Below are 25,151 nucleotides of genomic sequence, written 5' to 3'. Positions count from 1 at the left end.
TCAAATATACAAAGCCAAATAAGGCACAGGACCTAAAGAATAAACGCAAAGTGAGACTACAATGTTTTAGTTCATGTGATTTAGGGCCCCTCTATTTGGTCCTGTAAGATAATTTAAATAGTTCTCTCTGTTGTACATGTCCAAATTTATTCAGACTGTTTAGAGAGAACTTCGTTCTGAAACGTAGAACACGATAGGCTATAAACTCCTCCAAACTATATTGTTGGTATAATCTAATTCAAAATATAAAAAGTCTTCAGAGACTTTCAAACCCCGCCCCACTAATCTACTGTAAAATATAACTTTTAAACAGAAACATACTATACTATTACTTATAGTAATCAATAAACGAGTTAGAATGAATGATCACTGAAACGTTGATCCAGGAGGCACTGTTTTCCTGCTTGGTTTTCAAATAATGTACACTTCTGTGCACTACATACTGAGAACCCTGAACAGACTTCCTAAGCTGATCCTGGATGTTCACATGCAGCAGATAAATGAATATGCAGCTATCATACCAACCTAGTGCTGGTTTGTGTAGTTATTGGACCATCTTGCTACATTTTTTTCTTCATATTTTGAATAAGTGGAAGAGGTGGAAAATATCAAATGACTGATATTGTAAGAACCACTGGTCTCTAAATTTAACACAATTGAGACAAAAATAGAAATCAGGAGGAATGAGACATTTTTAGCTTCAGCTGGATGCTCATAGGACTTAAACCAGTTGGCTGTGTTCACCTGAGAAAAAGGGCAAATGCAGGGAACACGCAGAAAACATTGGAAATAAATTATCTGAGATTATGTCTAAAAAATGAAGCATAACTGGGAATTCCAGAACGATTTAAGAGCTCTACAACTCCTCCCTATTTTAACCCATTATCTTTTGAAGAACTAATATATTTTAAGGAATATATTGAGTATGATATGAAAGAAACTTCCCCTGCTGAAAAACTGGCCCAAGACCAATTTCTTTTTTGTTTACTGAATGATTCTGCATGAATCTATATGAAGATTAGAAAAAACTGCCTTAGCAATTAACAAGTGCAAACCAAGATATTAAACACTAATCCACAGCAAAAGTTGCTACACAAGAGACGTTTATTAATGTTCTATTTACAGCTTTAACATACCAAACCAGGGTGAATACCACTTGGTAGAAAGCACATCACTCTACACTATAACACATTGGTCTCTGCTAACACATTGTAAAAGCAAGTAGTACAGTATGTTAGGGATCATCTCAAAAGTTCCATGCTAATTCTTTCTTTGCACCTAGTACCTAATCCCCTCCCTACTCCTAGCCCCTGGCCTAATCATCAGGAGACAAAAGAAAAAGAAAAAAAGGGGTAGGGATTCTAATCACAGAAAGTATCACCAATTGCATTTTATTAGTAATTATGCTGCATTTGTCCTTGTCCTTTCTATTTTATACAGTGATAACACCTTTATAATCCCTTAGATACACAACAGAATAAGGTACAGCAAAATTAGAATACAGACTATAAAAAATTAATGCTTATCATTTACCAATTAAGAAGATATTCTTGACCACACCTTAAATGTATTTTGCACTATGATTTTGTTTCTAGGTGTTCACAGTACAATTAAATAAATTTCTAGATTAATTTTAACAGCAAAATGGATTATGTGCAGAAATGCAGTCATAACAAAAGTTATACTTTTGAGAAAACCCCATTTTTAAATGGCCAGCATTGTACATATCTTACACTAAAATATTTTAATTCCAAATTCATTTTGAGATGGAGGATGAATAAAGCAAGATTGCCCCCTACTGACTACAGGGACAAGGCTCATGCTATTTAAAATGACTACAAATAGATAAGGCATTATTAGTACATCACAGACTTGATTGCGAGAGCGTTTTCAAACATTAACCACTAATGATTCAATGATTACAGAATTTTGCATTAACTATTAAAATTTTACATCTAGGAACAAATAGAGAGAAATGATCTTTGTCAACAGTACTTTATTTTTTTAAAGCAGGTGATTATTCCTCTGTGTCCCGCCTCTTGATTCACTTCCTGCAGGTGTTCTCTTGCTTCTTGGGAGAGAATTCATAAATGCAGGAAGGCCTCTGCCAGAAAACATCTGCCAGAGAAGGATATTGAATATTGAAACTCTGGTTAAGTTGTTATTTTGGCTAAAAGAAGGATGTAGTCACAAAAGAAGGCAGGATGTCTGGAGACACAAGAAGTACATTTTTACATAGCTTTAAGATTACTATACACTGACATCATAGTATTCAATAAACGTTACATTTTTGGTTCTTAAAGTTATAAAGGACTGTAGAACTAGAGAGAACTTGAATGCTTTCTTAAAACCCATGAGGTCAGGGGTCTCTCTCTCTTTCTCTCTCTCTAAACCTCCTAACAAAAGAACAGAATTCAAGTAGCACTTCATCCTACACTTAACCTCAACAGCAATGACTGAAATCTGGGGACAAAGACACAGTAGAATCCAAATGCATAGGTAATTTTCCATACACACTCGAAGCTGTTTACCCTGCCAATTCTGCCAAATCTCACACGAGGAAGATTTCCAATAAGGATGCCAGTGATATCAGTCTATACTTGAAGCAGGGCAAAGTTAGGAAACAACTATAAACTCACAGGTACCACAAGTACTTTTTCCAATCAATTAGAAAAAAAAGTGACTGTATTTTGGGGCATGTATCTCGGGGTGGGGGGACTGTATATAGCCCCAATTTTAAAAAAGCAATATACATGACTAAAATAAATACTCTCAAAATGATGTCCATCTATTTTGTTAAATGCAGTTTTCATCTAATACTCTAAGGCACTTTTGTTTTGGCATATAAATTGGTTTGGTTCTCATGGAAATAATGGAAAAATACAAATAACTCCCTATATTACTGCTAAAAAAAATACTCTAAAGAGATATATTAACAGCTTAACAAATATTTATTGAGAAACTACACTGTGATACCCTACACCGAAAGAGAGTAGGATGGGCTCATACATAGGCCCCTAGCTCACTTTTCCATCTTTCCAAATTACTGTAAAAGCCACAAGCAGCCCTTCTGTATCTTTTCTAATTAGACTACTGTATACATCTTTAAAAGGCTGGCAAGATGCAGAAAAGCTACAACACTGGAGGAAATCAACACGTTCTTTTTGAACACTTAATATTTCCCAAACCCCAAATTCACTGACACTGGTGTTTTGATTTGAAGTAAACCAATGATATTGACATAAGAGCAACTTTTCTTCATGGAGACTTCAGAATGTGGAGGGACAAAGACACAAGAATATAAGGAATCCTGAAGGGCAAGTAGAACCAAAAAGAAAATTGGTAGACAGATGTCAAATAGAGATTTTTGCAATGAGGCTGGCTACACTCATTACAAGCCTAAGTAAATTCAGTTTTATCACTTTCCATTAACAGATAAAAACTGATAGAATGATTACTATAAAGTCAAAACACTAGAGTTTTGCAAGAATATGAGATACAGTTCAGATACAGTTCACCTGGCCACTTTCTTTAGTTCATGCTGCTTCCACGGAGGCAAATTCGTTTTAATAGATCCCTCAAAGTCAGAGCCACCCAACAAACATTAAAAATGCATTAAGAGGTCCTACCTACTGTACAGCACAGGGAACACTACTCAATATTCTGTAATAACCTATATGGGGAAAGAATCTGAAAAAGAATAGATGTATGAATATGTATAACTGAATCACTTTGCTGTACACCTGAAACTAACACAACATTGTAAATCAACTATAATATTAAAAAAAAATCCATTAAGAGGTCCTAGATAGGTTACTAACGGGTGATCTCAATCACCATACAAATTCCAAATGAAAAAGATTGCTAGAGAGGCACTCACTGCTCTCTAAGACCCAGAGGCCTGTTCTGATCAACCTGACTCACAACCTGTTACAAAAACAGTGATGGAATGCCACGTTTTAGGGACTGTGGCTATCGTTACTAAACTTTAGATTAGATCACTTCAGAAACAAAAGGAATCCAACAGCCTACAGATCATTTAATTTCAAGAGGAAGACAACAATTTCTTCTAGGACACTGTGTGATTTTTTTTTTTTTAAGCAAAAATTCCTCTGGAAACATTTTCTACTATCTTGCTACTTTACAACACAGTCCAAATAAGTGAAACTAACTTGAGGTGAATTAAAAATAAAGACGTATTAAGAAGGACGGGGAAGGTTATAGAAAAAAGGAAATGAAAACACTTATCACTACATGGAAAAAAGTTAAGAAGATAACTGATGCCTCATATGTATAGCTCACCAGGTCACAGCAATCACTATTTAATTATGAAGGGCCCTATCTCATTAATGCCGTGAGGGCTTACAAATTTTCTTCCCTCCTATTTCAGATGTGGTTAAAGTAACAAATTTAAGATCCATTATACTTCACATATACAAGTGCTTTTGCAGTAGTGTTAGATTATCAGTTAATTGTGTTACCACCTTACAGTTACTATAACTAGCTCCTCAATTATCTGGCAGCATCAAAAGAAGTGGTACTCCATAAAAATTTATTTTCCAGTTCATTGGTAAATAAGATAAAGTATGGACATTTTACATTTTGGACCATTTCAGATAAAGACGTTTCTAAAAGGTATCTGTTTCTTTTTAAACAACACAGAAGGAACATTTTGTTTTTCCTGCTTCCTCACAGTCACACACTTCTTGCTGCCACTGTGCCCAGCTCTAGCAGCTCCTTCTGGCTTTTTTTGCTGTGAGGCAGGAACCCAAATTTCCTTTATAAGCTTATAAATAAGTTCTGAAAGGGAACCTGAGAGTTGCCCTGTGTTCAACTAATATCTACTTTTAAAGATGTAATATCCTTTAATAGCCTGTAATATCCTGTAATAGCCTTTTAAAGATGTAATATCTACTTTGGCTGGTTAGAAAGAAGGCCTTTTGAGGTCATTTCACGGTGTGTGTGTGTGTGTGTGTGTGTGTGTGTGGTCATTTCACGGTGCGTGTGTGTGTGTGTGTGTGTGTGTGTACACTATATTTTGGGCAGCCTAAATAGAAAAGTCACTATTCTTACACTTTTTCTAGTACAGTGCCAGATCTTAGCACGGGAATTATTTTTCTCTATGGCAAAGTTATTTTAGAAATTCCCTACCTGTGGCTTTCTGGCAAAAAGGAAGCCCACAGCTAGCTTTTAACTAGTGATACCTCCAGTAAAGAAAGTAAAAGGTCTCAGTGAAAGAAAAGAAAATCTTCACACCTTACATGATGGTTTTCTAGTACATCTTCAAACTAAATTAAACTAAATTTCCTCTGAACTAGAGAAAGAAAACATTCTACTTTTGGATCTGGATGGACAGTTATTACCCCTGTCAAATGGACAAAGGAAATTCAGTCCCATGAGATATTACAGCTTTTTGGGTTCCCTCTGGGGATACTGAAAGTTAGTAAGGAAGTTATTTAAATTCTAAATGCTGCTGTAAGTCCCTAAACCCCTAATTTGGAGCTCTGAATCCTCTGGGCATGTCTGGGACAATTTCAAATCAACTAGGATATCAAAGTCAGACAGGAAAGCAAAGAAACCCTACTATGCCCTCCACTGGGGAACTTTATTCATATACCTCTAAGTCTCTGACAATGCCTAAAGCACTGTAAGGCCTCTGGCTCCAAAATACAGAGAACACCAGGTCTATAATACCCCTTTACCCCTCCAACAGCATTATTACTTAACTAAGGGCTGCCTACTTCAACTCATAACCCTAAAGATGCTTTGTTTTACATTTAGAATATACCCATAAAGCATTTCAGAAGTTTTAGAAAATCAAAACAATAATAACAAATTTTATAAACAAAAAAACCCTCCAAGTCCCTAACAATACAGGAAAACTGAGAAGTTCAGGCTTTCTCTCAACCTGTATTGTCATGTCAACCCGTCATGTATTAGAAGCAAGAATGTATGCATCCTCTAATAAAGCCTGAAATTGCCTTCTAACTGAAGAATGAAGAGAACAGACAGAGGTGTGGCCTCATTCCATTTAGAAATTCAAAGCCATTAGACTAGACCTATAGAATCTGTGAAGGAAGGAAGAAAGGGAGGGAGGGAGGGCAGGAGGAATCTGTCCCCTCAGGATGTGTTGGGCACCAATGGATTAGGGGAAATCTGCAGGTGATTTCAAGCATTCATCCTAAGAAGAACTGTGGCGACCCCAAAGAATTAACTTTTTTTTTTTTGCGGTATGCGGGCCTCTCACTGTGTGGCCTCTCCCGTTGCGGAGCACAGGCTCCGGATGCACAGGCTCAGGGGCCATGGCTCACGGGCCTGGCCGCTCCGCGGCACATGGGATCTTCCCGGACCAGGGCACGAACCCGTGTCCCCTGCATCAGCAAGGGGACTCTCAACCACTGCGCCACCAGGGAAGCCCAAGAATTAACTTTTGAATCTATGGTGGGTAAGAGTTAAACCTAGGGCTTAGAAGTAACTACAAATTATAATCAGATATGTAGAGGAAGAAAAAAGATGACAATGGTTAACTACAATAAAACCACACAAAATATCTGACAAGCCTCTTAAAGTTAGGATGTCCTAGACACAAACACAGGCACATCACAGGCATTAGGACCTAGGCCAGTGGTGTCAGTGTCCATCTGTGCCCAGACTGTGTAACTGAATTCAAATTCAGGACACACCACTCAGGACATTTTAAACATGCAACAAAACTTTCCCTTTCTTTTAAAAAAAAAATCATACACACAAGTGGTATTCTTAATGGCTAAAATTATCTCTCAAATAAAAGTCCACGCTCCTTTGAAGAAACTGACTTTAACCAACAGAACCTAAGTTCTTTCCATGCTTTCTTTAACTTTTATAAGAAATGCCTTATGAATATACTCTACCATGCGTGTATCTGAGCTTATCTGTCACTGTAACCTTTGTTACTTATGTAAGAACATTTAATTATACATGTAAAGTGCTTAGTACAGTATCTGATATATCAAAAAGTTGACAAACATTAGTTATTACTATTACGCCATGCTTGAAAAAATTTTTGTTTCATTTAAGAAGTTTTCATCACATTATTCTGCTGCTTAAAAACTTTCAATACCATCTCACCACCTGGCAAATTAAATACGGTACTTTCTTTTCTAGAAGCATATATTCTGAGACCACCGCAAATCTTTAAAACTGAGAACTACACTCTTAGCATATGACGACTTACATAAACTATGATAACCCAACAGCAAATACAGAACAAACTGATGCTCACATGGAGTCAGCCTTGTGTTGAGCCAACACATCACTGGGTTTAAAGGGCTGCTCTATGAGTTCAACACTTCCACTGCAAACGGACTTAGTGCTCAAGATATTTGAGAACACTGTCTCAGCCTGGCTTTCGAGCCTTAATCCTCAACACTCCTTTATGCTACAATCACACTGCTGTCCCTTAAGCCAGCTCCGTAACTTCTCTGCCTCTATTCCTATTCAACGCTTGGCCTTAGGTGACTCTGAAATGCTTCCCCATCCAACAATTTCCCCGATCATTTACACTTCCTACCTATCATTTCAGGTTTATCTCAACTGCTACAACCTTCAAAATCCTTGCTTGAGGCCTTCAACCAGCCTGGTCCCACCTGTCCTCAACAGTCTTAAGTAACAAAGAGTCAACTCCACGAAAGTTAGATCTTATAACCAGAGGCCTCTCTCTGGTGTACTCTTTCCCAAGATTCCCTCCTTTTTGTAGCTAGTGATGTAAGATGGAGTCAGCCTCTGGGGAAAACCACGGGTGAACCAAAGAGCCTTGGCAAGGCTTAGTCCTCCTGTTCTAGGCAAGGGAAAAGGCCCTTTCCTCCCCTTCCTTTCCTGGGGTTTGACACTACCACCAGAATAGTAACATTAGGATGGGAACCTGAAGAAAAGGGATCAGGAAAGCCTCTCTGACTAACCTGAGAAGACGGAAGCCTTGATGGGCTTGTCAGTGGCCAGGCAAAAGGAGTTCCTAAAGTACTCATGGTCCTGTCAGCTCTGGGGTTTAGGGCCCCACATAACTGAGCTGAGTGATCAGGCCTGAAAGGCTCCTTCTCGCTACAGTGCCCTGGAACCGGTAAAACTGCAGGCAGCAGTGGCTTCGGGATTCACGATTCAAAGATCTAGGACCCTGAGTCCCAGTCGAGCCTCTTCTGCATTGTCTGAACATGAGATAATGTTTTCTCCTTCGGCAGTTTTTCTAACTTGCGTTTTTTAATAGTTTTTTTCATAGAAACACCCCTTACTAAACTAGAAACTAAAAGACAAGGCTTCCTTACCTTCTCCATATCCCCTACCACAGGGTGTACACTCTACTCTAAACCTGAATAGTCATCTGCAATGCATCACATGATTACACTGGGACTACAATAAAGTTTTTTTCTTTAATACCTTTAATAAATAAAGAGAACTCTGGTCCTGGGGAGATTTGAGAAAGTTTCTGGCATCTTCCGGACTTTTGCATAATTGATAAATCCTCTGAGAAACAGGAGAAAGCCTAATTTAAAAAAGAGAAGTCAAGAATGAGTTTATAATTCCCATATTAAGTCCACTCCCCAGAAATATCCCTTCTGATACCAATACTTCATCATTTTTCTGCTAAAATCTATCAAAACACAATTGCCTCTAAAATTTCCAAAGGATTTCCACACCAAATTTTCCACTTCTCAATGAGAATACATAATCTCAAGAGCCAAAACAAAGTCTCTTTTGCACATTCAGAACTAAGTGGTCTAAAAAGGAAACAAAAATAAGATGGGGCCAAACATTTACATTTGGAAGCCTCATTGAGAAGCATTATCAAAACCTACCTTCTCTCCCCTGCCCCGACTCCGGTCTCGCCCCACGGCTCCAGGGATCTTAGTTCCCCAACGAGGGACGGAACCTGTGACCACAGCAGTGAAAGGGCGGAATCCTAACCACTGGACCACCAGGTAGTTCCCAAAAGCTACCTTCTGAGTTCCAAAAAAGTATTCCAAGATAATATACTCTTTTTAGAGAGGTTATAAACTGTTTTTCTCAAAAAAAAAAAAAAAAAAAAAAATTCCATCCTTTCTTGCTGTGGGCTTCTTTTTTTCCAAAGACAGTACATAATGTTGTCCACTAGATGTCAGGCTCCCCTTACCTTTACAGCAATTCTCATATTCTCAACTGTATTTCTCTACTCTTAATTTAGGAGTCAGCGGGGAAGGTGACGAGCCCCCTCCAATGGTAGCTCACATACTCCCGGCCCTCCTCCTCCAGAGATGGTCCCTGAGTCTTAGACACATTTTTTTTAAACACCTTTATGGAGATATAATTTACATACCATAAAGTTTACCCATTTAATGTGTACGATTCACTGGCTTTTAGTCAGTTAAAACTATAATCCAATTTTAGAACTCTGTCGCCCCTAAAAATATCTTGTACCCACTAAGCAGCCATTCCCCATTTCCTACCCTCCTCCCATCTCCCCAGCTCTAAGCAATCACTTTCTTTTGGATACATTTTAAAATATACTCAAGGAGTAGAAGACTCTTTGTACTCAAATAGAAATGATTTTTGGCAGTAACCAAGAATCATCAGCACTGAGCACAACATCATCCTGTTTGGCACCAAAATCAACAAGCCAGCTCCAGTCAAAGGATGGGTGCCACGTGGGAATGAATATAGGTCAGTTTTGCTAGACATTTCAATTTTGAAAAGTTAAAAAATGCAGGTATTTTATATGAAAATTCTTGATTTTCATGCGAAGACAACTAATAATAATAAAAACTTCTTGGGGCTTCCCTGGTGGCACAGTGGTTGAGAGTCCACCTGCCGATGTAGGGGACACGGGTTCGTGCCCCAGTCCGGGAAGATCCCACATGCCGCGGAGCGGCTAGGCCCGTGAGCCATGGCCCCTGAGCCTGCGCGTCCAGAGCCTGTGCTCTGCAAAGGGAGAGGCCGCAACAGTGAGAGGCCCATGTACCGCAACAACAACAACAACAAAAAAAAAAACTTCTGAAAATAACTGTGGAACACACAAACCACAACTGCAGGCTAGCTATAGCTTATGAGCTGCCAGCTTGAGAACTTTGTACAGACCTGTTCTTTGCAGGAAAAACTCAAAAAAAAAAAAAAGTTCTCTCTGCAAGAGGTTCCAAAAATGACCCAAACACTGGATCCAAATACACTAAGTACATCCAAAGTCTCACTACTTTTTGCTTATCAGTAAGCAGTAAGATAGCAAGAATGATGAATTACAAAGTACTATAAATTCATCTCCCATGAAACTTTAATATATGAAGGAAATCAGCCCATTAAATTTCTTTAAATTATCAACACTGTCAACAATCAACCTAAAATTATGCTTAATGACTCTTCTTTGGTCTATTCAGGATTTGCTTGGACTTTAGGCAGCTTGGGGGAAGATGAGGAGTCAGACTTTCTCTTAAAGGTACAGTTTAGAGAATAAGCAAGTCAAGGAACTACTCCTCTAAAGTAACTCTCCTGTAGGTCACTTTTTAAAAAAGTTTCTCAGTAATCAAGGGAAGGGGTAAAAATCACTCCCTCTCTTTCCTTGGAATGCCAATGACCAATAGTAGAGCAGATGATGCTACTGGGGAGGTGGGGGATGGCATCATGGATGACTTGTATTTTCTAAGTAAAATTTAGGGTCAGCAATACATGGCTCTATTACCCTGGGTAAAACAGGTAGGTCCTGAATATATTAAGCACCTGTCGGGCATGGGTTCTACACTGTGCTAGCCAGACCCATTAGCCCTGGAACCAAGGATCCTAATCAAGGAGACAACAAAAAGGCCTGAAACAGGAGAAATGTTAGGATAGGAGAAAATGATGTCACAGAAGCACAGTGAGGCAATTATACCATCTTTAACGGCTACAGGATGTCTCTGCTATTGTAGAAATGACAGCAGTGATGATGGTCTGTTACTGTACCATATGTATTTTCTCTACAATGAGGAAACCAACAGTATTCACCACACTGCTCATTTCTTTGCTTTAAGATGTCTTGGAAGAAAAGATTTTAAAATAAAAATTTAGAGTAATAAGTATAATCTGAAGACCAACAACCTGAAATGGCTGGTGTTTTTTTTTAAAAAAATTCCTCCCTCTCATCACAAAATAATTCTTATTCGCAACAACAGCAAACTAAAGAATTCTGGAACCCCAATTCTTACTAGACATAACTTCTGGCAGTTCTTCCAGAAGTTATGTCTAGTAAGGTTATACATTTTCTGTTTTCTAATGATAGATCCAACTGAATATAGGCCACATACACTCATGAGTAGTTCAGCTGGTTACAATATACCTATAAGCAATTTGGGGTTGAGCTTGTGAATGCTTTGCGGCAGTAACTCACAAGGGGAAAACAGATCTATGGACTATAAAGTCATCTTATCAGTGTGCCCCTCTGGCCACACAGGAAATGTGAGAAGTGTATATGGACGGGTTAAGAGAAATTTATCACCACTAAGAGACGTTCTATGAACATTTATGTTACCCTGATGGTGACAAGAGCCTAATCCTTGAAATATTTTAAAAATTATACTTACTATTGCTAATATATTACTGTACAGTAAGTGAGATGAAGGCTTACTAAAAGTAATTTTACTTCTAAAATTTAACATAATCTTTCCTCTCCTTTGTCTTCGTTAAGAGCACTTACCTAAAACCAGGAACACCCACCAGAGCCAGTACTGACCATCAAAATATCCAGGGAAGTAAGTGGAAAACTGAAAAATAAAACAAAATACTTCAGAGCACCTCAGCAGATATAATTTCACATTTTAGCTTAAGAGTTTACAAAACACAAGATTTTATCTTGTATACTAATGCTATTCATTTAGTTCTTACAAAAATTTCTAAGAAGTTAGTGAAAGTATTTTATACAGTACAGATTTGAAATGATTATGATATACGCAAATATATTTTCTTTCATGGAAAAGCAATCTTGAAATATGATAGCTTTCGGCTTTACATACGCCTTGTTTTGAAAGTGCTCAAATCTGCTTGTTTTTAAACAAAAAAAATTTTTTTTTTGCCCACGTTATTTTCCCTTGTAGAAATATGTCTTGATGATAACTTTCATTTTGCTTACCCAGTGCCAAACCCAACTATCTGACCTCTTTTCTAATGATCCCTGATTTTGTTCCTAGGCCTCCAGCCATGTCTCGACCTTGGAAAACTTTTGTCACATACATCGTGATGATCACATTCCTTTGCCAGGGACTAGCACATAATGTTATTCTGGCCAACGGAACTGAGGGCTGCTGAGAAAGTTTCCTAGCTCTTAAGAAGAAAAGGAGGAGAAGAAATAGTTCCCTTTCTTCTGTTGAACACTGTTGTGTTTCTGATGTGATGCCTGAAACTGCCTTGGCCATCTTAACCCTGAGGGTGGAGCAGCTATACTAACATGTTGAGCAGACCGTCAGCTGTCCTCGATGATGTCAGTGAAACATTTAACTAACCTCCATGTCAGGACTTACTTTCACTGGAAATAAAGTTTCCCCATTGTTTTCTAAGCCACTTTGAGCTAGGTTTTCTGTTACTCAAAAAGCCATCCTAACTAATACAAGCTGATTCATTCAATTCAGTTAAAAGTTTAGTAAAAATAAAAAGATTGGTAACTAATTTGATCTTGTTTCTATTGGAGGCTTTACACAGTATGGACTTTAGCACAGTTTGAGCATTAAATACAGTATTTTATTTCTTAATAAAATAACAAGGTTTATAGAGAAAGAATGAAAAACCTCTTTAGGGCTTGAGTTCTTAACTTAAAGTCCATGTTTTAGGTGAGTACACATTAGCCATCTAGGAGAAAAGCATGTAACTTTTATCAGATTCTCAAAGGAACCTGGAATTCTAAAAATGTTAACAATTCCTTTAGAATAAATAACTTTGAAAAACTCCAATGCTCAGTCAACACCCATTAATTAGTTAATGTCAATTTATGATAAACACATTGGTTTTATATATAAAGTTAACCATGGCAGTAAACCTATCCGAAATCAGAGGACACTTTAAGAGACTAGATATTTTACAACTTTAAATTAACTTCATGCAATTCTAACTAACTGGTAACTCCTACATCACTGAAGATCTCTAATTTACCTTAGAGATAAGGGCCCCTAATGGAGTAGGGCTTGTTAAACAGTTAAACAGTTTCGGCTCTCCAAACATTTTGGCATAACCAATGATGCTACTGATAACCAATCCTGGAAGGGAGGAAGGATAGGAGGGAGGAAGGAGGGAGAAAAGAAGAGAGGGAAGGAGAGAAGACTAAAACTTCAGTAGCATTAATGAGAGGAATGTCTGCTTTTGATGAGATACCAGAGAGGTGACAGAGTCTTTCTTTTATTATAAAAACAACTAATTTCAGAACAAATACATGTACTATCACATTACAAACATTAAAAACAGAGAAAGCAGCTGGTGAACAAGGATAGATGGATGCCCTTGGACCACCAATATTCACTAGATTTGACTACAAAACTTGGGTGCATGAACCAACTGCAACTGATCTAGGTTCAATTTCATGAAACCAGAACAAAGACAAATCAAAAATCATTTTAAAATGATTCCAAAAAGCAGATGAAAAACAAATCAAATATTCAAAATTATTCTACTTATTGCTTCTCTACAGACTATCATTACTGTTGCACAACTTACCCTGACAATCAGGATCCACTTAATTAGAGAGAGACCAAATCCTGAAATGGCCCCATACCTTCCTGCAGCTGAAGTGGTCAGGCAAAAAGACAGGAAAAACCCAATCCAGTTAAAGAGGAATGCCACTGTAAGAGCCAAGAGAAAAAAAGAGGTCAGACATGTCCTGTTACCCAAGGAGCAAGAGTGCCCTAAGGGTGCCCTCTGTACTTGCTTCTGCTTAAATGGCTTAGCCCACCCTCCAAAACCCTTATCCCACTTCCCCAAAGCATCCATCCTCTGTCTTCCTCCCAAAAGCAAACAAGAAAACACAGTCTCTGGATATCAGGTGTTATATTATTACATCTACTGCTATATACGCTTTCAAAAATGCCTTAATATCACCACACTGAATACTTATGACTTGTGCCCTTTACTGTATGTGTTACACCTGAGTAAATAAACATTATTTGAACATTACATTAGTGCCCCCAAATAATCCGATTCAAGTCATTCACCTCCTGCTTCTACGAATTTTGACAGCTTATGTAACACATCACCTCTAAAAGCACTGCATTTGCTTCATATCTTTTTAATACAGCAAATTAAAGAAATTGTTGCTCACTTCCAAGTCAGGCATATGGAAACCTAAATGCAAAATAACATCAAGGGGGAAAAATCGGGCTGACTTTGATGTATTAGAAAATAGAAGCTTGTAAAATAAAATTCATCGAAGGCATTTAATTCCTATTCCACGGTCAGGAATGAGTAGGAGGAATGCTAAGGGGCCTTGAAGATTGCAAAACTGAAGCTTATTAGATCATGTAAAAATGAAGCATCCCCCAAAATTGTTTTAATTATATTTTGCATAGGTATTCACAGAAATAAAAGAGAAAGGATATTAAAAGTGTACTAAGCTCTGAACATCTCAGTAAAAGGCATCAAATATAATGTAATACATTAAATAAAATGTATTAAAATAAATATAATGTATTAAATATATGTAATAAATATAATGTATTAACTCAACTAGTTCTTTTAATTCAGTCATATTCACTCATAATCCAAAGCACTCTGGTTTGTGGGAAGAGGCTCTGCTGTGTGCATATACTTACTGAAAAAAGTTAACATGAAAATCCCATCATTTCCTATCCTCATCTGGTCAGGATCATCAAAATCATCCCGACCCACAAAATCCTCATCCTAAATGAAGAGAAAAGGTAAATTCACAATAAATTATTTCAAGGCAAAGCAAAGACATCAAGAAAAACAGAGAAAGGGACAAAAGTGAGTTCCAATGAGAAAATATACTGCTTCGGCTCAATTCAAAACTAGGAGCATTAAGGCTTTAACTATATGTTAAAATTTTCATTTGTCTTATAAGTAAAAGATATACTTTTTTCTCAGTGAAAGGAATTTTTCACTTTATAACCCAAGTTCTTTAACAATGCACTTCAAAAATTATGAAGTTCACAAAGAACTATTCACTCTTCCTTTTATATATATATAAATATAAAGAAAGGAAATATATACATAAAGAAAAGAAAAAGAAATTTTTCTTACACATTTGGCTTAAATTCTAGAATATCAGTAATCCAGGGCTTGTTTAGCCCAGAATATTCGTAATCCTGGGCCTATTAAGAAGATACCATTGACTAGCTCAAGTGCTTTATGAGACTGACTTGGGGTGGGGTGGGGTGGAGCGGTGGGGTGGAGCGGTGGAAGAAGATAGTGTAATCATACGTGAAGAGTCTAACAGCGCTGCCCACTGCTCCATAACCATTTGTTTATATTGGTACATAGGTCTGAAACAACCTCACTTCCAATCTTGTCGGCACATAGGATCCTTTCCATCCTAACCTGAAAACACAGTGTTGCAAGTCTAGAAGGAAGATGATCTTGACCAACAATGACACCAACATATGCAACTTACCTTTTCAACTAATTGTAGATAAGTGTTGAGATATTGAAAAATAAATGAATATACGCTTAAAAGTAAAAGTGGTAGACTTGTACACAGTACAATGAGGGTTCCTCAAATGAAAAAAAAAAAAAACTTTAGGGAGAACCAAAACTTGCCCTACACAGAAAAAGGACTGGGAAATTCATAACAAGCTGCCAACTGGTTCCCCTGGGGAATGGGAACTAAAGAAGAAGTGGCAGTGGCAGCTTTCATCTAATTTAACACCTTTCCTCTATTGTTTGAAATTTATATAAGAATGTGTTTTATCTTTTTAAAAATACGAAATAGCTTGTATAATGCATGCATACTAGTAGGATAAATAGGCTTTGCCAAATTAGAAAGTAATTCTGTTTTTTGCATAACTACTCAAAGATGTACTACAAAAATACATGGAAGTAATGCCTAATAATATTACAAATGCCTTCTAGCTGTTCTTTCTGTCCTTGGTATCTCTACTACCAGGATTCCTCCTACAAACCGTTGCCAGGTTAATGTTTCTAAAACACCATACTTGTCTTATCATACTCATGCTTAAAAACTCTGAAAGATTCTGTGTGACCTACGTGTAAGTCTAAATGCCTCAGCCTAGCATTCAGAAGATTCAACAACCTACAGTTCTGGTCACGAACTCTTTGCTCAAGCAAAACCAATTACTACAACCACAGAACCTGCCCTGCACCTGGCTGATTCACATCTGCTTTCTGAGCTTTTCCTTCTGGAATGTTCTTATCCATCAAAACTCGGGGCCCACTTCAAATCCCATCTTCCCCGTGATCACAAAGTTAAAGTCACAGTTCTTAACGCTCACTGCTCTTGTGCTGTTCCTTAGATATAGGTCTTTGTGGGCCTTTTCCCCAGCTGGATTCTAAGCTCTTGTATGGCAGGAGCATTGCTTTATACAAAGCCTTCCACTTATCCACTGCAAAATACATAGCACATTATATAAAAAAGTGTTCTATACATGTTGGCTGAATAAAAGAGCCCCCTAAGAAGTTCTTAAATGTGTACAAAAGCATTCTAAAGAGTTCTGTGATCAACCAGAGCTAATCTCCTGGTCTATTTCATGGGACAGTTACCATAATCCAAGAGGTCTGGAGAGTACATACAAGGACTTTGGAGTCTAGAATATCTGGGTTTGACTCACCTATGCTACTTAATAGCTATATGACTTTGGGCAAATTATTTAATCTCTCTGGGCCTCAATTTTTGCATTTGTAAAATATGGATAATATAATCTCTACCTTGCAAAGTTATTGTGAAGACTGGAAACAACATACAAAATATATGTAAGCATCAAGCACAGTACCAACCATGTTGTTTGCTTCCAATACATGGTAACTATATTAAGACTGTTTTGTCTTTAGAAAGTGAGCTGCATGAGGGGTCTTAGTTTTTCCCTAGCACCTACAAGAAGCGAATGCATTTCACCAGGTAGAATCAGCCTAGACTAGGCTTGTAAACTATTACTTCTGCCCAGCAGTGGTTTTATGAGTTTCACCCCTCATAGTATAAATATGATCTGCAGTCTACTATCCTAAGGCCCGAACTTCTGGGGCTTGTGTCATTGCACTGCCCAGACCAAATTTCTGTTCTTGTTCTTATCTTTTACTCTAATTTCCTGCCAGGCCTAGGGTCTGGAGCCTTGATTGCCCCACATTTATGGGGACAGGATCCTGCTTTCCTTTCTCTCAATATCTCACCCAAGGCCCCACCTGCATCAGCTTCAACCTGAATGAATATTTATGAAAACACAACTGTATCACTTATAGGCCTGACACATCACGAACCAAGAGTGTCCAAAATTCTCCATTGGCTTTCATCACACCCCACCCCCACTCCCATGAATTAACATCAGGCCAGACGGGATCTGAATTCACTGTGCCTCCACAGATGGCATGATCTGGACCGCTGGTGGCATGGGGTTCATCGAGATGATTGTTAGAGCCCTTCTGAGTTTAATTCTATGAAGTTCCACTTATTTATTCTCTCCATAGACTCCCTAGCAGCTATCTACCTAACGCCAAAATATTAAGTGTGCAGAATCAAGGCAAAGTTGGTGTATTTCTTAAATCAGCTCCTGCTCCAAGATGTTTCAGCCATGCCAGGAGACTTGAGAAAGTGATGGCAGTAGGAGAGATATAGGGAAAATGAGCTGGTTTGACTAGTGATTTTTCTGCTCATTTGTATCTTTTACCTCATCGTTTTCAGGAAAAGATAAGAGTTTATTATTCCAAAAGAAAATGTATCTGCTTTTAAACACTAGCTGTACTTTTACTAATCAATTTAATCATAAGTAATATCACAAAGTGGATAATGCAAAGAACTTAATTCCCATAAACGAGCACCAAGTAACATGGTAAGTTGGACTTACTCTTCCAGGAACCAAAGGGATAGTAGCTTCAGCTTTGGTTCTCTCAGCTTCATCATAACTGGGCAGTGTGGTAGCCACATTGTAAGATGGGGGCTTTGGAAACCCAGACTCATCTTTGTAGTCAAAATATGCTGCAGAATAAAAAGGAAGTCATAATAATCTGAAGATTAGTTGGAATGAGGAAAAAGAGGATTTCTGCTAACTCTGGCAAACAAAAACCAGCCATTCCTCTTACAGTACATATAGAATAATTGAATCAAAAGGTGTTTAAAGATGAACATAAGACTGGGAATGATTTTTAAATGTATCCACTTTTCAATTATTTAAATTCCACATTCACTTTGCCCTCCCAAGTGCTTCTGAACACTTTTTTTTTGGCTGTTTACGTGGTGTGTTCACAAAAGGCATGTAATATTAATAATGGAATAAGGTAAAATTTAAGCTAAAAATAATTTACCTGTGTGTTTGGAAATCTGTACCATGGTGTCCTCCCATTTATAAACATGAAAATAAACTTGAAAAAAAGTTAAAAGTCATTTCTCACAGATTTTGGCCCTTTTGATTCTTTCACATTATTTTTGCCATGTATTGTTTTCTGTGACATGCCTAAGGTAATTACAGGTTCAGTTACAGAACCATTATTTATTTGTGTGAAATCTTGCATTCCTTCTTTCTAATACTGCATCTTCATTCTCACTGACTTCTATTATAAAAGATTCAATATGTATTATTAGAAAAGATCTACTTACAAATGGATTAAATTTCTAGACAATTTTTGAAAACACTTAAGAATTCTGAAAAAATTCCTATACTTCATCAAGATTAACATTTTTCTTTTCTTTTTTCTCTTTGGTTAATTATAACTAACTTCCAATTTTACTGTAGTATATTACTGAAATTATCAATCAATAGAATTCACCTCATTAACAGAAAAAAGGAGAAAAATTCTGTCTTCACATGGGCAGAAAAAGCATTGATAACATACCTATTAATAACAAAAAAACTTAGCAAATTAGCAATACTGTAAAAGAAAACTATGATTCCTTAACCTTCTCACAAATCTCTATGAAAAATCTAGAGTAAATATCATAATTAATGGTAAATTATTAAAAGCTTTCTCCCCTAAGATTAGAGAATCAGACAAAAATGGCCCACCATTACCACTTCTAATCAAACATTATCTTAGAGGTACTACTAGTTGATACAATATGGAAAGAAAAGAAAATATAAGACATAAGGATTGGAAAAGAAGAAATCTATCCTTAATCATGGATGACATAGTTACATATGTAGAAAATCCAAGAGTATCTACAAACTATTAGAATTAATATATGAATTTAGGAAAGTCTCTGAACATATAGTTAATATAAACCATCAACTGTATTTTCATATGCCAGCAACAAAGAGAAAATAAAATTATACAAGGACCTTTTATAACAGCACAAAAATACACCAAATACCTAGGAATAAATCTAATTATCTCTATATTGAAACTCACAAAATATTATTGAGAGAAATTAAAGAAGATCTTAATAAATGGGAGGGATTTAACATAGACTGGAAGATGCAACATTATAAAAATGTTAATTGATACACAGATTCAATGCCATCCCAACTAAACTTCCAGCAGAATTTTCGTTTGTTTCATCTGTTTTATGGAAATTGGCAAACTGATTCTAAAATGTAAATAAGAATACAAAAAGCCAAGAAGTATCAAGGAAATCTTGAAGAACACAAAGGCTAAAGGACCTAATTACCAGATATCAAGATTATAAAGTTCTGGAATTAAGAAAGTTAAGCACAGGCACAAAGATGAATAAATAGACCTAAGGACAGAATATTTAGTCCAGAAAACAGACACACACACACACACACACACACACACACACACACAGAGTCACCTGATTTATGACAAAGGTGACATTACAGCAGTGGAAGAAGAATGAATGGTCTTTTCAATAAATGGTGTGGGACCAAATGGATATCCATATGGAAGAACAACCTTGACCACTACCTCACACTACACAGAAAAAACAATTCCAGATGGAACGCCCATTTATCTAAATGGGAAAAATAAAATATCAAAGGTTTTAGACGAAAATTAGGAAAATGTGTTACTGAAACTAAAGCTGCCACCTAATCCAATTCAAGAAATTTGTTTTTCTCTATGTCAAAATAACTATTTTACATACATTACACATACACATACATATATACATGCATGTATGTGTATATAAAACACTGTATATATAATTTCCTTAAAAATTTTTTACTTTTAATTTAAAAGTTAATTGACAAATTGAAGGGTACAATCTGAATTCGCCCATAGCCAAAGTAATTCTGAATACATGAACAAAACTGATACCTACTACCTTAAGGAAAACTTTTTTTTCTGGCTGCGCCACGCAGCTTACAAGATCTTGGGTTCCCCGACCAGGGAAGGAGCCCAGGCCGCAACAGTGAAAGCCCGGAATCCTAACTACTAGGCCACCAGGGAACTGCCCTTACTACCTTAAGTTGAGGGAAATCAAGAACATTTTTATTTCCCTATTTCAACGGAGTTTTAAAAAAATGGGATCCATCAATATAGACACCTCACATAATTTTAAGTTTCCATGAAAAGTTTAACGACAATCTTTTCCATTTTATTTAGTACATTCAAAACAAACAAAAATCCAATATTTGTTAGACTGTCCAAATTTATACACCACAAATTAAAACAGGTAAAGTGAGTATACAAAATAGTGACTTGTGCCTTTTTTCCCCCTACCAACATGTGTGCACCACTCTTATTTCTAACCATCAGCCATGTACTTGCCACTCTGCCACAGTTGTTTCAGAGAATATGGAAGAGGTTCCATCAAAACTGGTCAACTTTCAGTAATTAAAGTAGAACTGGTTGTCATAAAGATCTAATTACCAAAAGTCCTGAACTACTGCAATTTTCTTTCTTCTCCCCCACCCCTTCTAAACATGCGTGTGCAAATTATAAAGATAATCTGGTATAAGATGGGAAGATGAAAGGTTAATTAAGGATGGTTTTAAACTATGAGAAACAAAATGAAAGAGTTGGGAGACTTCTAGTTTTTTTATTAAGAATTTATTAGCATAAAAGAAATCTAACATACTATATATATTTCCAGGTCACAGGTACTAGAATCAAAAAGCAAAACAGGGGGCTTCCCTGGTGGCGCAGTGGTTGAGAATCTGCCTGCTAATGCAGGGGACACGGGTTCGAGCCCTGGTCTGGGAGGATCCCACATGCCGCAGAGCAACTAGGCCCGTGAGCCACAACTACTGAGCCTGCGCGTCTGGAGCCTGTGCTCCGCAACAAGAGAGGCCGCGATAGTGAGAGGCCCGCGCACCGCGATGAAGAGTGGCCCCCGCTTGCCACAACTAGAGAAAGCCCTCGCACAGAAACGAAGACCCAACACAGCAAAAATAAATTAATTAATAAACTCCTACCCCCAACATCTAAAAAAAAAAATGATTAAAAGAACAGGATTTGGTTTAAAAAAAAAAAAAGGCAAAACAACTAATGAGCAAACTACAAAAAGAACAGCAACAGAAAAAACAGGTGATCACCTGGTTCCTGAATTCTACCTCCTTTTTATTAAGAGCCTGTTGGGATGAAACTGAGTTCTGTAAGAAAGCCACATTGGAATGGGGTTTTATCTGTTTTTCAGAACAGTGACTTTTTTTCACCTCAGACTACAAACTAAAACTAATGTCTTCTTAAGGAAAGCTGAAACAAACACAAACACCAACAAATACATAGCAGACAAAAGCCTCTGGCTGATGCATTTCAAGAGCTCAGCAGCCACCTCGCCCTGTTACCTACCTGCACTCTCTGCAGAGATGCTGCTATAAGGTGGAGGAGCGTCCCCTGCAGCTTGTTCCGGCTCTCCAGGCTCTTCCTCATTCTGCAACTAAATAAAAATTTCACATTTTAATGCAATCATAAAGCCAATTAGACAGAGGAAAACCTAAAAACTGGAATAACCTTTCTGGAAAGCTATTTTGCAATGTGTTTCAAAAGCCTTAAAATGAGGGCTTCCCTGGTGGCGCAGTGGTTAAGAATCTTCCTGCCAATGCAGGGGACATGGGTTCATGCCCTGGTGCGGGAAGATCCCACATGCCGTGGAGCAACTAAGCCCGTGGCCACAACTACTGAGCCTGCGCTCTAGAGACCGCGAGCCACAACTACTGAAGCTCGCGTGCCTAGAGCCCGTGCTCCGCAACAAGAGAAGCCACCACAATGAGAAGCCCACGCCACACAAGGAAGAGTAGTCCCCGCTCCTCACAACTGGAGAAAGCCCGCACACAGTAACAAAGACCCAATGCAGCCAAAAATAAATAAATTTTAAAAAAAAAGCCTTAAAATGAGCAAATCCTTTGCGAATTATTCTACTCCCAGTTTATCCTAAGGAAGTAATCAGACAGAGGCAAAAAAGGTAGCCATAAATGCTATTGCAGCAAAAATTAGGAACAACCTAAATACCAATCATTGGGGACTTATTAAATAAACTACAGTTCATCTCACAAAGGATTACTAAGTAACCACAAAAATGAAAATGAAGAAAATTCGATGACTTGAACAGATATTCGCGCTGTACTGTTACATGAAAAAAGCTAAGTTTACCAAACTGTATGAATCATATAATTTGGTTTTGAAAGACAGATATGTGATGGAAAAGAGGTCTATAAAGATAAACATCTACAGTTTACACTGGTTATCTCAGGAGATGCAATTAGAGAGGATTTTTTCCTTGTGTATATGTATGTTCTAATTTCTTGTAATGAACATTTATCACTTAATTTTTTCCATTAGAAAAATAATCTAATAATAACAATCTGTTAAGGCAAAGACAAATCACAGTAAAAACAAAGTTTACCATTATATCCAGTTTGTGCATAGAAATTATATCTTAAATAATTGAGATATTTACAAAAACATAAAATTCCACCTAATTCTACATATAACCGCTGTCAATACATCTTCCTCTTTCATATCTCAGTAACTTTCTCACTAGTCAAATCTACAGCTCCGGTTACTTTAGATAACTGACACTGAAAGTGTCTTCCTACCACTGCCAGTCTATATAGTCTATGCAACTCATCTTCATAAACAAAGACATGTGATTTAATTTTTCCACTGTCACGACTACAGCTCATTTAAAAGATGAACTGGCTAAGAGTCAGTCTATTGGTGGGCAGATGGGAATATGCTTCAGAGGTGATGGAAGTATTATTACCTGATCTGGGTGTTGGTTTTGTGAATGTCAACTCCATTAATGTTTAGTAAATATTATATAAATATATATGATTTATGTAGTTTTCTGTGTCTATATTTTACAAAGGAATTTTAAAGAAAAAATTAAAAACATTAAAAAAAAAAGATGAAGTGGCTGAGAATGGGAGTCAATTAACTCCCATTGAGTAAAGTACTAACAGAGTATTTATCAGTGTAACTGACTTGGGGGTCTGCATCCCAGCTGTGTAACATCAAGATATATAGAGCCAATTGAGCCAGTTGTAAAATACAAACCCCTCTAAACCAACTGCTGCAAAGAACTCTATCCTGAATTGAAACAGAAAAAGAGAAAAGCCTGACCTGTCCTAACATGAAGTAGATATTAAAGTAATATCTCAGCCTCCAATCTCTATGCTATTCAAAATCGGAAGCCAACAAAACCTTTCTGATTAATACTGCCAAGCATTCAACTTCAAATGAATTCTTCTCCCAAATTTTCATCAACATCTACCATCTGGGCACATTTTTTTGAACCCTAGTTATCTAATGTTAAACCTAAGGCATTCCCAAAATAAGTGCATTGTAACGTAAGATGAATTTTCCTTTCAAAAGAAAGGAAAGGACAAAATAGCTACAGTAAATCCAAATGTTCCTGGGAGACCAAATCAGTAAATTATTTAAATAGAGTTCCTGGGGCCATGTTCACTTGGAATACTTTTAACATCATCTGTAGCTCTCTAGACAGGGTATTCTCAGCCTACTCCTACCTAACCACTCTTGTGTGCTGCAAAAAGTACAAAAAAGCAGCAAAAAAAAAAGTTGCAAAAAGAGTCAGCAGCAAAAGCAGAGGCAAATACAGACTCACTTTCAAGAATGTTGCCTTAACTTACGGTAGCCAGTCATGTTCTTTATTTAAACCCAGCCTGATATTGTTTTTTTCCAGCTTGATATTTTTGATTTGATAATTCTTTTATCTCCTGAGCTTGGTCAAATAATCATGTTACCTCTGCATAATTTAGGTTTTAGAAAGAAAGCATGAGAATTCTAAGAAATACAGAATTCTAAGAAATAAAGCATAATGGAGTTTTAATGCCTATATCTACAAGATAGGTTGCCTGTCTCCTAGCAACCTGGAAATGTGAAATTTGATCATTCCACACCAGGGTAACAGATAACAAAGCAAAGAAATTCCAATTGGCTCAGAAACCCCCATTTTCTCTTTGATGAGGAAAAAAGAAACATTTCCAGATGAAAATTTTTACTCCATTAAAATTCACCACTTCAGAATCATATTATTAATTAATAATTAGTAATTAATCATACTAATATTATTTCTGACTGAAAAAACATAACCAACAAAAAAAAACACCCACTATGATTATGGAGGCTCCACATACTGGGATGATCCCAGGACCTCACTCTACAGGGTTCCCAACTCTGGTGTTTTCTATAATGCTGGTGATAAATTTAGGCTCCACCAAGAAAGGTGTTTAAAATGAAACACTACGATGTGGGAGGGAAAGAGGCAAGCACCTTCAAGAAGTATTTAGTGATCACCATCTGTGTGAATAATTACTTTTTATATAACAGAAGCCCTAACTATACATCTTTTTACACTCTGGGGGCATCTACTGCCATTAATTTGGCTCTGCCAGCCAAACAAGCCAGGCACTCACTAACAGGGGCGGGGGGGGGAGGGGAAAGGTGGGGAGGACTAGAACTAGAGTGGGCTTTACCTATAAGGCTATGAAATTGGTTACTTGGTTCCAAAATGCATTTTTTAAAATATTTCTTTATTTTTAAAATTTACTTAGGCTGCACCAGGTCTCAGTTGTGGCATGCAGTAGCTTTTAGTTGCAGCATGCGGGCTTCTTTAGTTGCAGCATGCGAACTCTTAGTTGTGGCACGCGTGCGGG

At 37.2% G+C, this 25,151-nt stretch overlaps 1 protein-coding gene across 1 annotated transcript in view; it reads right to left on the bottom strand.

Moving 5' to 3' along the window:
• Positions 1-1,086: 1,086 nt before the first annotated feature.
• NDFIP1 (Nedd4 family interacting protein 1) overlaps positions 1,087-25,151 on the bottom strand; it is a 51,417-nt gene continuing 27,352 nt past the window's right edge. Inside the window, exons 2-8 of the mRNA XM_065874047.1 lie at positions 21,823-21,910; positions 17,982-18,112; positions 14,763-14,850; positions 13,672-13,796; positions 11,669-11,735; positions 8,410-8,515; positions 1,087-2,118 (exon numbers count right to left, since the gene is read on the bottom strand). Coding sequence (XP_065730119.1) covers positions 8,412-8,515; positions 11,669-11,735; positions 13,672-13,796; positions 14,763-14,850; positions 17,982-18,112; positions 21,823-21,910 — 603 coding nt within the window. The 3' untranslated portion in view covers positions 1,087-2,118; positions 8,410-8,411. The remainder of the gene's footprint in view (positions 2,119-8,409; positions 8,516-11,668; positions 11,736-13,671; positions 13,797-14,762; positions 14,851-17,981; positions 18,113-21,822; positions 21,911-25,151) is intronic.

This window comes from Phocoena phocoena, chromosome 3, assembly GCF_963924675.1.
Source record: "Phocoena phocoena chromosome 3, mPhoPho1.1, whole genome shotgun sequence".
Classification (NCBI taxonomy): Eukaryota; Metazoa; Chordata; class Mammalia; order Artiodactyla; family Phocoenidae; genus Phocoena; species Phocoena phocoena.
Note: the sequence above shows the minus strand (reverse complement) of the source record. Positions and strands in the feature narration are given on the sequence as shown.